The 14,085-nt window shown below is 28.6% G+C and overlaps 1 protein-coding gene and 1 non-coding gene across 2 annotated transcripts; one reads left to right on the top strand and one right to left on the bottom strand.

Annotated features, from left to right (window-relative positions):
* The first annotated feature begins 10,408 nt into the window (after nucleotides 1-10,408).
* Nucleotides 10,409-12,944, top strand: LOC125825972 (uncharacterized). The gene is made up of 3 exons (XM_049505262.1): nucleotides 10,409-10,716; nucleotides 11,389-11,608; nucleotides 12,449-12,944. The coding sequence occupies exons 1-3, from the start codon at nucleotides 10,459-10,461 to the stop codon at nucleotides 12,889-12,891; spliced, it is 921 nt and encodes a 306-aa protein (XP_049361219.1). The 5' UTR covers nucleotides 10,409-10,458; the 3' UTR covers nucleotides 12,892-12,944.
* Nucleotides 12,945-13,960: 1,016 nt separating this feature from the next.
* Nucleotides 13,961-14,033, bottom strand: TRNAF-GAA (transfer RNA phenylalanine (anticodon GAA)). The gene has a single exon. It is a non-coding gene; the product is annotated as a tRNA-Phe (tRNA).
* Between the last annotated feature and the right edge of the window lie 52 nt (nucleotides 14,034-14,085).

Below are 14,085 nucleotides of genomic sequence, written 5' to 3'. Positions count from 1 at the left end.
ACCAAATTCGACTTGAGCATCTAAATTTGGGTCAATACCAGCAAAAACATCTCTGAACAAAGTTCTAGCACCATGCCAAATGTGTCTGAAGAAGAAGAGCAAAGCAACCTTCTTCTGCCAACATCTCCATACTAAATAGATTTGGAAATTCTGTCACAAGTGGTTGAAGAGCGGTTTGGGTCTCGGGCAATGTATAGCTTAAGTTGAGCTCGCACCAAACAAAAAAGGAATAAGTTTCTAATTTCCGAAATTGTCTTAGCTAAACCTATAGAATTCCACTTTTTTTTTATCATTTTTCCTTGCAATTTATAATGCATTAAGGGGACAAAAACCAAAAACTCTTCGCTGAATGTGGCTCATAACCGGTACCTTCCTTTGTTATAGAAATCCACAGACAAGATTCTAGAACTTCCAAACCAAAGAAATGCAAGATGAGAAGAAGCTTTTTACGTTACGCTTCAATAGAATGAATTCGGTAAGGGTAGAATAGGCCCTATGATCGATCGAAGGTGTTGTGCCACTTGAACTCAAATCTATCTGACCTTCAATCCATCTTTGTCCAGCCATCAATTGCTCATGGGTGTTGATTCAAAAAGTTTATTCAACACATGTTGTATCAAATCATATACTGCAAAAAATGGTCACTCTCTAATGGCTTCAATTTTGTTTAGATCTTTAGAAATGTTGACTTCTAAGTTGTAAATTCATCAAATTTTGCTATTTAAATTATGGGTAGCTTTTGTTGTTGTTTCAGATTGGATTTTGGCTAAGAGACTCAATTGTAACTGGATAACAAAGTCTAACTCCATCGAAAAATCATCTTTTTGGTTCGTCACCGGGGAAGAATTTCATCGACGACGAGCTGGTTTTCTCTGCGACAGCAGTGATATCTGATTTCTTCTCCTCGTCCTTGGCCGATGGGGGTGGCGGTGGAGCAGTGAGAGCATCTTAACAACTATTTCAACTCCGCTAAAGCCTTTTTGCTCAGATTTTGGAAGTTCTTCAACTTTGTTGTTGTCTTCCTTAAACAAAGAAGATGCAATAATTGAGGGTTCAAATTGGCAATGCCACACGTTATTTTTGCACTGGTTTGGAGCTAAATTTTACTCATTTGCGCGCTTCTCAGACGTGATATCACAGCCTCTATAAAAATGGGTTAAAATGGTGTATTTATAATGATTGAAAAATGATTTCGTGGGGTAATAGGACATTCGCAAACTTTAAGTTTTCTACTTGAAAAACAAGTATAAATTTGATGGGGGTAATTATGTATTTTTTCAAATATAAAACATGACAACTTGAAATCAATTTTAAGTACTGGATAAATTATAATTTGTTACCTAAGCATCCATTATTTTTTTACAAAAAAGTTAAGAAGATTCTATTGATTTTTCTATTCATACTAGTTACAGTAGCCCGTGCTAGCACGGGCCCAACATATATTTATATTTTTTATTTTAATTTATGTGACATTAATAAAATTTTAACGGTCAAATAATTTTTTTGTTTGTTCTTTAAATTTTAAGTTGTTGATTATTGTGGTTAATAATACTTTATATGTAATTTTCAATATTCTCTTTGTCCCAATTTATGTGTCATTGATAGAATTTCGAAAGTCAAGCAAATTTTGTATGTCTTTTAGATTTTGAAGTTATTTAATTATTATGAGTTATAATATATTTTACGTATATGTTACTTTTTCTATCCCAAACTATGTGACATTAGTAAAATTTTGAGAGTTGATCAAATTTTTTGTATGTCCTTTAAATTTTGAAGTTGCTAATTATTGTGTGATTTGTAGTACGTTTCATGTTATTTCAAATAATATATGTTATTTCCTCTATCCTAATTTATATGGCACTAATAGATTTTGAGCTTCAACCAAATTTTATAGATGTCTTTATAATATTTTAGGGTTTAATTACCTCTTTTTGATTTTTAATCCATTAATATGCTTTCTTCACAATTATCAACAGAACTACCTTTCAGTGTTGATGGTTTAGCAACATACCCTTAAAAGAACAGACCAACGAAAGCTTCCTCTTATTACTTATTGTGCGTAATATTAAGTAAAAAATATTCTAATTAATTCTACTAAAGAGTCACTAATTGAATGCTAAGAGAAATTAATTAATATGAGAAAAGTACTGAAAGAAAGACTTAATTCTACTCTATCCGTCCAATAATTATTGTCTATTATACTATTTTGGAATGTCCTACAATACTTGTTCACTTTATGAAATCAATGGATAGTTTACCCCTTATCATTAATTATAGTCATTTTTCAATACATTATATTTATTATATTTAAAGAATGATATAGTAATATTACTCTTTTATTTATAATTTCTTTAAAAATGGATAAAGTCAATACTGGAGAAATATTATTGGAGAGAGAATAGTTGATATCAATCACCAAAGCAATACAACTAAGTAGTAATAAGTGGGGCCCATGTTTTCAGAAAGTTGTGCGAATTATTTGTAGTTTTAAGGGGACAAATTAGTCCAATAGATACAAAAAATGAAATGGAGCTGCACTACTCCTTTAACTAACCAATTGAATTACATTTTTCATGTGAAATTACAAAAGTAACATCTGAGGATTTTTTTGTCAATTCCCATAAACAGGAAGCTCCTCACATTCACTCTTATTAATAGTAGTAATATAATAATTTTCAAAGTTAAATTAGATTGTATTAATTTGATATTTTAAACAAAAAAATTAAATATGCAAAATCTATACAAAAAGTACTGTAAATTGTAATTTTTTGCATATGAATATGATGAAAAAATACATTGTAAAATATTAGTTAAAATTCTTATAGTTTGACTCTAAAAAGGAAATCATAACAATTAAAAGTGTAAAGAGAGAGTAATAAATAGGTAATTAAATTTCAAGAAGTTTAAAATAAAAGGTTGAAAAAAAGAATAAGATAGACAACATATATTGAAATAAATGGTCCCAAATGAGGTAGGTAATTAATGGTGTTAAATTGTCAATTAATATAAATTTTAAACGTACAACCATAAAAGAAGAATGTACAACACTATCTAAGCACATATCATCCAACACTTGTCATGTGCTAAGTAGTAGATATTCCACTTATTAGAATAATAATAAATATATATATAAATGGGCCCAAATGAGGTAGATAATTAATGGTGTTAATTTTAAAGGTACAACCATAAAAGAAGAATGTACAACACTATCTAAGCACATATCATCCAACACTTGTCATGTGCTAAGTAGTAGATATTCCCACTTATTAGAAATAATTCATATATATAATAATAATGGTATGCAACTATGCATAAAAGTTAGCGGCTCTAGAGATAGGAATAAAGCAGTGAAATGTAAATTTTTAATCTTAAATTTAAGTTTTTAATTTCGAGTTGTAAATTTTGGGACGAAATCAATTTTATTATCAAATATCAAGATGTGAAATTAATGTCAACTTTCACTTTTATAATCAAAATTTTAATTGACACAATATTCTTTGAACGTACGAAAAAAGTCCAATATAATGACTCTCTCGTCTAAACCTCTATTTGACCGCTATTGTTTTTTAAACAAATATATTTTAAGTAAAATGATCCAGCCAACTTCTTAACTTTTTTATCATATTTAAATGATGTTCTCTTTAAAAGTCAAATGGATTTATTATTTTTATCAACATGTGTCCTAATTTTTTTTTAAAATGTACTTTCCACGATTTTTTGTTCAACTTGCAGTATAATTGTTGATAATTTTGGAGGAAAAGTCAAGTTTGAATATATATATATATATATATATATAATATGGTCAAAGATCATGAGAATGGAACTAAATATTCCTTTAATCATGAGTAGCATGTCTTAATGAGCATCTTGGGATCTTTTGATATTATTTTATATTTTTAAATAGTGGAACAAAATAACAATGATATTAGTTAGTATTTTAAATTAAATATGAAATAGTTTGAATTTTATTTTGGAATTTTATTATTTTTAAGGAACATTTGATACGTAGGTTAAATTATCTAAGAATTATAGTTTTGGAATTATAATCTCAGAAGGGATTTTGACCATCAAGGTTATGGAATAAATTAATCACAAATTGGATGAAATAAAATAGGATATTTCATGATTAAATCTATGATAAAAAATTATATTACGTTTGATTGATGGTATAAAAGTTTGAAAGCTCCCTACTAAATTTATTCAGAAGTCTTACACTTATCATTTTGGATAAGAGTGGAAAGGAATTGATTTCAATAATCTCATAATATCGCTTGACAAATTTATTTATTCAAAAGTGTTTGGTATTCAAAGTCTAATGATTCTAATTAATTAGATTGCTTAGACTCGAAATTTAATTCAAAAGAACGGATGAATTTCAATCATCTTAACAAATCCTTAGCTTGGTGAATCATTTTTATTTAAGTATGCAACATATGAAGTCCAATGAACTCGACTTATTAATTCATTCACAGTAAATAGATAAGTCTATAGGTATTCATAAAAGATTACTCCATTAAATTAGATCGGAGATTTTTATTTAGGAGCGAAAGAATCTCAAATATTTTTTCTCCATAATCACTTCGATTCATCTCCTTAATGAAAAATCGTAATTACGCCCTAAAAATTTCTACTAATAGACTACAAGTGTCATTCATATATTTGCCTTACTGTTTTAGCAATGACTTGTTGGATTATGGAAATATTAGCATAATTTAAGTTATACAAAAATTAAGTATTATAATATGTGAGATTAAGTGTGAAATAAGAACATGTAATTCATAGTCCATGAATCTGCTAATGGGCCCAAAAGAGCAAACGGCCCATAAAATGTTACCGAAGAGAAAAAGCCCAAAACGATCATCTAATTAAGAACCATAATACATTCTGAAATTCTATATAACGTTTTGGACAATTCTCAAATCATTTATTTTTACGATGAAATTAGGATCGATTAAGTTCATTTTTCTCGAGAATTATATTGATTTAGGATTAAACTACATTTTCTTGATACATTAACATACAAAGTTAATCCCATTTTAACTTCATAAACTTACTATTTGAAGTCAACTATTACAGAAAATTATAAGAAAAATTACCAAAATACACATTTTATTTTATCATAATCTCTAAAATTTCAGACCATTTTTAAAAAAAAAATCAAAAATCCCCTTTTGGGATACTTCACTTCCTTCTCGCTAATACATCCCTATCCCTCTTGATACATTCTTCTCCTCTCTGATACATACATCCCCGATGTATTCAGATGTCATATCCCCTATTTTACATCCCTCCCCTCTTTGATACATCTTTCGCCCATGTATCCGGATGTCTACTGATGTATTCGGAAGTCCGGTGATGTATCCGAAATTCATAAATTTTAAGGGACTTTTATAATTTGAAAATGAGTAGGAAAATAATGTAATTAACACTTAACACTATGAGATTCATGTATATGAAATTATATGCTTATTGTTTTATCTTTTTACTTATTTGCTTATGTAGGTTGTGTTTGGTGTGGAGGAAAATATTTTTCAATTCTCATATTTAGTTGGTAGTTTTTGGAAAAATATTTTCAATAAGTTGTTTCGACAATGACTTCCTTAGTGAAACTAATCAGGAAAATAAATTCTACAAGCGACGTTCTACGTACGTATACATTCTTGTGTTCTCCCACCCATCATCCCCTACCCACACACCCTGTAGCTCCCATCCCCATCATCCACACTCCTATCCCATCCTTTTCTCACATATTATATTTATTTAGATTATATATACTTACTTTTAAAATTATATTTTTTACATACGTATCAAACATAAAAATAAATTTGAAACCTACTTATTTTTCAAGAAAATATTTTCTTTCACAAACCATCTTCTTTGAACACGCCCAAAGTCATTGGTGTTGAGAATATATATTTGTTTATAGTCGATATTATGGAATTAATTAAGATAATTGTAGGACCGCGACTACTTGAAACTTACAATGCACTTTCATATAAGTTGCAAACACAATAATGATGAAGTAATATATGTATATTTTATAATTTAGAAACAGATTCTCTATCTTCACAAGATTGAGAGCCCGTTTGGATTGGCTTAAAAGTCGGTCAAACTTACTTTTAAGTCAGTTTTTGACTTCTGGAAGTGTTTGACAAATATAAAAAAATAACTTCAAATAAGTCAAAAATGACTTAAAATAAGTTATGAAGTGTTTGACAAAGTAAAAAATGACTTAAAATAAGTCAGAAACCAAAAATAGGTCTTCTCCTACTTTTTATTTTTTGACTTAAAGTCATTTCAGTTTGACTTTTTATTTTTATCTTAAAAACTATTTTTTTTAAGTCAATCCAAACAAGCTCTGAAAAAAATATTTGTGTATATTTTAATCCTTTCAGACCCCTGCCCATTTATGAGATTACATAAAATATGTCATTTTGTAGCATATTTTGTTATATAAATAAATAGATAACTTGTAGGTCATTCAATTATAAAAAATAATTTATTAAAATCATTTATATTTGTTTTGTATTAAGAAATAACTCAAATTAAATTACTCTAGTCACAAAGTCATATAGCCAAAAAGGAGAAGGAAATTAAAAATGGAATGCTAACTTACAAACGTTTATTGAGTTCACTTGACCCTAATTTAAAATCAGTACTGATTTTTCTTGAAAAATGTAATATGATGACTATATAATTAATAATAAGGATAAGTTAGGAACTAAATGTAAAATTATTTATTGATTTCATAAAGTGGATAAGTGTTGTTGAACATTCCAAAAATAATATAGTAGACAACTATTATTGAACGGAGGGAGTGATTAGTTGTATTTTATTCGATGAACTTTTTATATATGCATATAACATTCGAATCAAAATTAACATATTTAAATAAATCCGTAACTAAAACTCTACCTCTGCGATAAATTATTGTACTTTTTAGCTGGAAGCTGCGGCGATCAGCAGACGCAAATGGGCTTCCTAATCTGCCAGCTCTAATTTTCATATATTATATTTAGTCACATGAATAATTTATAAGTACTAATTTAATCTTAAAATTATTTTCTTAATATGTCCAATTTGGCAAAGTTTGAAAATACTCTCATCATACTGGTATGTTTGTTCTAAGAAAAAAAATTGCACGATTTTCTTCAAAAGGTTCTATATGTACTATTTAGAGTGTCAATGTATCTTATGGATGACACATAGGGGTCGTTTGATAGTTGATTAATATTATACAGATATAGCAGTAATGCACAAATTAATTATGAGAAAATTTATATATTATTTTATTCAGGTATCAGTTATAACTTATACATGAGTTAGTTATTCATGTATTAGTTATTTAGTTATACGATTATTACTTATTTCATTTTCTATATATCCTGCATAAAATAATACAAATAAATTCTCTCGCAACATATATATTTATTAATTATGCGGGTTTCTGAATCGCAAATCAAACACCATATTAATTTTCTATATGAACATTACCCCCTAATTTCCAATTATCAAACATGATAATATATTTATATTGAATTTAATACATGCATAACTCACCTCCAAACCAACTATCTAACTACCCATTAATTTCCAAGACCAAATAATGTGAGACATCGTCCGCTTACTCAACAATCTCCCACTCGAATTAAGTTCTATGTAAACTATCACCTCATAGACTCATGTAGAGATTAATCATTTGTCATTCATATCAATCAAATATTTATGGATACTAAAATCACTAGTTTTTTTTTTTCATGTGTATCTCCAAAGTTATCATAGATCGGCAGGCGAAAACGACGCTAATTTGATTCTTGTGTTATTACTTTTTTATCTTCATACTCATTTTATCGAATCATTAATTCATGTTATTGTTAGGCTATACCAAAATAAAATATTTTTATAATCATGATGTGATATTATTGCATGATTAAATTATTTGAAAAGGAGTGGATAAAAATAGTTAAAGACTAATTATACAAGGATATAAGACAGGACAATGAATTATGAAAATGATTTGGCATTTTCTTTATTTATACTAAATTTTATCTTTAATTATTCATCAATCTAATCTTGTATGACTAGGAAAAAATAATTCTAAACTTTAAATTCCAATAATGCCCCCTCTTATCACTCTAGGTTTCTGTTTTATCCATGGGTAATTTCGTCAATATGTTTTAAAGCAAAAAAAACCATTGGCTTGATGCCGCATATATATGGTGTAAAGAAGATTCCTATATCAATTATCAAAAACCCTACTAAAAACCTAATTTATCTCTTTGTAGGGTATCCCACAATTTGATGTTAGGTGACAAAATTGTGAATCGATCTGAACGATTGAATGAAATTTCTTTATCCTTTTATTTTGGAATTAATAAAATTCCTTAGATAAAAAGATAATTTTTGTTAATAATTAAACATCACGTTAATTTAAATTTATCAAATCAATAAATACGGAATGTCGAGTGGTTATGTAAATGAAGTTGTTAAATGGTTAAACAAGATGGACCTAGGGGTGTACATGACCGGCTAATTGGTTCGGATTTTTCAAATATCAAATCAAACTATTTGTGTCGGATCTTTAAATCTATAAACCAAATCAAACCAATAAACTCGGGTTTTTCAACCTCGGGGTTTTTCGGATTTTCGAGTTTTTCCGGTAAAGTATTCATACAAACATATAATTTACTTGTACTTCAAAGATTTCTTTACTCCTATCAAAATACAACTATCTAAGGTGTTTTTTAAGAAAATAACACAAAATATGATATGAGTAATGACACTAAAATATCCAACAAAAAAATAATAATAATGAAATCGCGTAAAACAAATATTGCAAATTAAGAAGTCATAATGAAAATGATCATAATTTAAAAGTACTAGATCATGCTAAAATAAGTTTAATGAGTATTAGTTACATGACTAAATATTAAAGGAAATTAAAATTAGATTATGCATTTGAATTGTCTAAACCAATGTAAAACCAAAAAATAAATATTCAATATTATTGTCATTCTTAGTGTTGAATTGATTTTCTTTTTGCATTAGTATTAATTTGATTTTGATTTAAGCTTTATTATAATTACCAACATGTGTGGACTATAATTTTTATTGAACCATTCAGAATTCTAAGTTTCAAACTTGAAATAATATATTAAAAGATAAAAACTATGAAAAAGTATAAGAAATATTTAAAAATTATATCAAAGTAAATTTTTTTATGTATAAAACAAAATTTTAAATTTTTATATATAATGTCGGGTTGATTTGGTATCGGGTTGGTTTTTCTTAGTTAAAACCAAACCAACTTAAATATAGTCGGGTTTTTTTTTTCAATACTAAACCAAGTCAAACCAACCACTAGTCGAGTTTTTTTCTCGATTTATGGTTTGGTTCGGTTTTCGATTCAATTTTGTACACCCCTAGATGGACCCTCTCTTTTGGATACATATGTGGAAAAAAAAATCAAGAACCTATATTTTTTCATGAGTCAAGGATTTGAAGCAATTTGAATTTTTGATCGCGTAATATTTTTTATATTGTCAATTTTGTTTTAATAACGTAATTTACTATATTTACTTAATGTTTTAATAACGTAATTTATTGTATTTACTTGACCGAATCTACGACATGCTAGTAATATTTTTTGGGATTTCGATCGATCTCGTACGCTTACTCTTTTGACTTTTTCAATAAATAAGCGTTATGGCCCAACTCTAATAAGAAAGGAAAGGAAATAATTTTTATTTTATGATGTATTTTTACATTCAATATAATAAAATTGAATTGATAATTTAAATAGCGGGCGTGTGAATAATATTTTGATAAAGTTAAAAAAAATGAGTATCTACCACTCGTAAAAAATACTTCAGCTAGCTAGGTGCCAAACTTTTTCGTCGATGTGAGTGATCTTTTGGGGAAGATCAATTTGTCATCTCTAATTTTATTCATTGAGCGATAATCCTACCATTCGACCCAGTTGGATCACTAAGACTGACTTTTGTTCCTACTAAATTCTTGAGTCTTCCTGTCAAGCTCCTTTTTGCCTTTGCACTCTTCATCCGACAACATGAAACCTTTATACATCCTTTGATCCACACACACTTATATATTAATTTTTGATCAAAGATGTCGGATTAACCCTTTTTCGATCTTTATAACCCTATCATTAATTGAATCTCGTTCGTCGATAAATTGCATTTAAAAACCAGAAGGAGGACAATACTAGACTAGGTGAAATGTTTTAGGGAAAAAAAAAAGATAAAAATAGTAGACATGGACAGACGTGGATCCTTGCTGTTTTGTCCACTTAATTTTTATTTTTCCCCCAAAATTCTTGGTAACTATATAAAGCCATTTCCCAAATCAAATTTAGTCACATTACAAATTTATAAGCTTCTTATTCTTATATATATTTAGCTCCATTTAGAGAATTAGGATATTATTATGGTTTGAGTTATGGCTAGAAGAACAATGAGTCATCGGATTTTAATGTGCGATAAGTCGGAAATAGTGACATTTTCCGGCGACCCCGCATCGATAAATATTTCCGATACTATTTTTGGTTTTCTCAATAACGAATCATTGAAAAGTATCCGTCTCGATTTTTGTGACGAAAATGAGAATGATGATGATGATGATGAAGGCGAAGAAAAAGATGAGTCGGAAAATGTTGAAGATAATCAATTTTGGGAAACTCAACATCAGCTTTTACAAGTAAGTAATTTCAAATATTCAATTATTTTTTTTAAAAATAAAATTTTAATCACAAATTAACAAGGGGCGCAAAGAATCCCGCACATTAATCAGTAGAATGTGTGATGTGAAAAGTCTGCTCTAATGTAGTGTTTGTAATTGCTATATATCGCGGTTGAAGCTCGTAACCTATAATCACGTAGAGATAAACTTTAATGTTGCTCCGAGACTCTAGAATCGAATTAGAAATAATATAAAGGGTCTTGTTTTGAAATTTTTCTATTTCCTAGTTTTTCTCTCTTCGATTAAAAACAGTCTTCATTTCCTTGCATTTCTCCTATCCGATAATTAATTACTTAACGGCCATTTCATTAATTAATTTTTTTCGTATCTAATTTCTCCTTTTAAAATTATTTAAGTTGTTTTCAATAATAGGAAAGCTTGATTACTACGAAAAATAGAATAATAATTTGTCGGCTAAATTGAACTGATAGTATAAAGATTCTTTATATTTTTCATGCATATAACTTAAAGTCCTATTATTATGTGATGATTTTATACTGATTTTCTTACATAATTGGTGTAATTTTATAAGATACAATTTATTCTAGTTATCAATTTATGTTATTAAATAAAGCTATTTGTAATTATATTTTTAGTAATTTGATTATGTAAATATTTTTATTTCGTCAGGGTGTACTATATCGGACTACTTCCTTAGAATCACAAATCCGAAGCATTACAAAGGAGGCAATAAAAGAAGGAAATGGAATTATATGTAGTTGCCGGAGAACGCCGGATGACGGTTGCAAGACCTGCCTCATGAAGGAGGTTTGCAGCCATCTGCAAATTGCAGGGTTCAACTCTGCAATTTGCAAGTCGAAATGGAAGAACTCTCCAGATATTCCATCAGGTAACTTCTTTTTTCTTTTCTTTTTTGAAAAAATAAATTCTTTTTAGTAAAGAGTTTAAGTTATATATACCGATGAAGTATTGAAATTTTAAGCTTAAATTATATACATTTGTTAATATGTAGAAACTTTATATAGTTAGTGAAAGTATATCTATATGTCAGCATCCTTAAAATGTGAGATTTATAATCTTGAAAATAAGTTAGTAATTTGTTATAAAATGTAAAGATGACTCGATCACGTGGAAATTTCTTACACTATTAATGTGCTTAGTTTAAATAAAACCTATTATAACAAATTATTTACCACTTATTTCAAAGCTATGAAGCAACACTAAATATAAATACCTCTTCGTAATGGAAGTACGTATAGAAACTTTAATATATTTAGATTTTTCTTTAATATGATCGGAATAAAGAGTGATCTTTTATTAAGCCTTAAAGATCGATTTAAACTATCAATAATACGGAGATCTTGACCTTTGATGGAGATGAAATGATAACTTATTAAAATCTTTTAAGAATAGTGTATAAAATGACAACTTTATATCTACATCTAGAGCTTTTAACTTACTATATATTAAAATAAATAATTTTATAACTGAGAATGACATCCATATAAAAATCTCTTTTAATGTATGGTAATGAACCAATTACATAGTTTTGATATTATTAATACAGCTGGAAAATGACTTGTTTAATTTGTGGCTATCCACCAAGGACAAAATTTATGATAAGAACTTTTGAGACACATTTTTTAATTCACTCAAATATTATTTTTTATGAATATATTAAATTTTGAATAACTTTAACGATCTTATTAATCATATGCATGTTATACAGGTGAACATACATTTATAGATGTGATTGACTCATCAAATCCTAAAAAGGGAGAAGTAAGAGTTATCATAGAGCTAAATTTTCGTGCCGAATTCGAAATGGCACGAGGATGTGAAGAATACAACCGATTAGTAAAAAAATTACCAGAAGTATTTATTGGAAAAATCGAAAGATTGCTATCGTTGATCAAGATTTTGTGCGCGGCAGCCAAGAAATGTATGAAGGACAAGAAAATGCACATTGGGCCATGGCGTAAACAAAAATACATGCAAGCAAAATGGCTTAAAACCCGCGAACGTGTGGAGGCGGCCAAGTTAACATACTCATCCTCTATGGACGAGTATTCTAGTCAGCCGCCTCCACGGCCGAGGGCCTCCATGCTCACGGTCGATTTGCTGGAAAATTTCCCTAGTTTACATCTAATAACGACAGTTGAAGTAGTGTGAAATTTTGAAAGAGAAGCATTATTATTAGTATATAAGTTATATTAATTGATGTATACAATTGGGAAAAAAAATATATACTATAATTGTATTTTGTTCTTTTTCTTTAGGCTTTTGGGGGTTGGAGAGTTTTTTTTTTTTTTTTTGAGAGAGTTTGAGGTTATTGCTAAAATTTTAATTTGCTCCTCTTTAATTAAATAATTACCTTGTTTTCTATTTAAGGAATAAATCACATAATATTATTGGCAGGATACTATTTTACCACTTGACCACTAGTGTTTGGTGTTTGTTTTATACAAAAGTTTGATTTTCTAAAATAAAAATAGTGCTCGAATGAATAAGATTTCTCCGCTTTTTAATTAAAGTTTTTGGATACAAGCCTAAAATATGATAAAAATCATGATGGGAGCACTTTCCCTTTGAATGAGCCTTACACTGTACAAATTTAAAGTAATTAATAAGACTTCAACATATATAGATATCAAACGGCAAGTGAAAGAACAAAAAAAGAAGAAGAGGAAAGTGGTAGGTAAGATAAGTTTTCAAGCTTAATTAGCTTTTGAAACACCATAATCAATGTGGCAAGTTTGATCAACTTTTCATTAATTTTGAGTTTTTTTTTTTATAAATAATAATTCATATGAGCAAAGCAAAATGATTAAAAAGGCCTTTAAACATAATTTAAGGTTTTATTAGGATAGTCTAAACGGAAAATATAGTGTACAACCGACTAGAAGTAGGGTGGGATGGATGAAATTATCTTTATCATTAATTAGAAAGATTTCGAATTTTGAGTCATAAGATTAGAAAAACCTCACACAAGAAGCGTTTGTCTCTCTTGTTAGCCCGCCTTACACAAGGGATGAATTTGATTTAGTCGGATCATAAATTTGGACACAATGGGATGAATTTGGTGTAGTCGGATCATAAATTTGGACACAACGGGATGAATTTGGTTTAGTTGGATCATAAATTTGGACACAACGGGATGAATTTCGTGTAGTCGGATCATAAATTTGGACACAACAGGATGAATTTAGTTTAGTCGGATCATAAATTTGGAGAAAAAAAATGCGGTGAACGTGGATCGAACACGTGACCTTCAGATCTTCAGTCTGACGCTCTCCCAACTGAGCTATCCCCGCAAGTGTTCACATTATGGTATATTTTCTTAGTTAAATTAAGTTTTCTGTTACT

The sequence above is a fragment of the Solanum verrucosum genome, unplaced genomic scaffold (assembly GCF_900185275.1).
Source record: "Solanum verrucosum unplaced genomic scaffold, falcon-dt-bn FXZP01000161.1, whole genome shotgun sequence".
Taxonomy (NCBI): domain Eukaryota; kingdom Viridiplantae; phylum Streptophyta; class Magnoliopsida; order Solanales; family Solanaceae; genus Solanum; species Solanum verrucosum.
The sequence above is the reverse complement of the archived record's forward strand: the minus strand, read 5'-3'. Positions and strand labels throughout refer to the sequence as shown.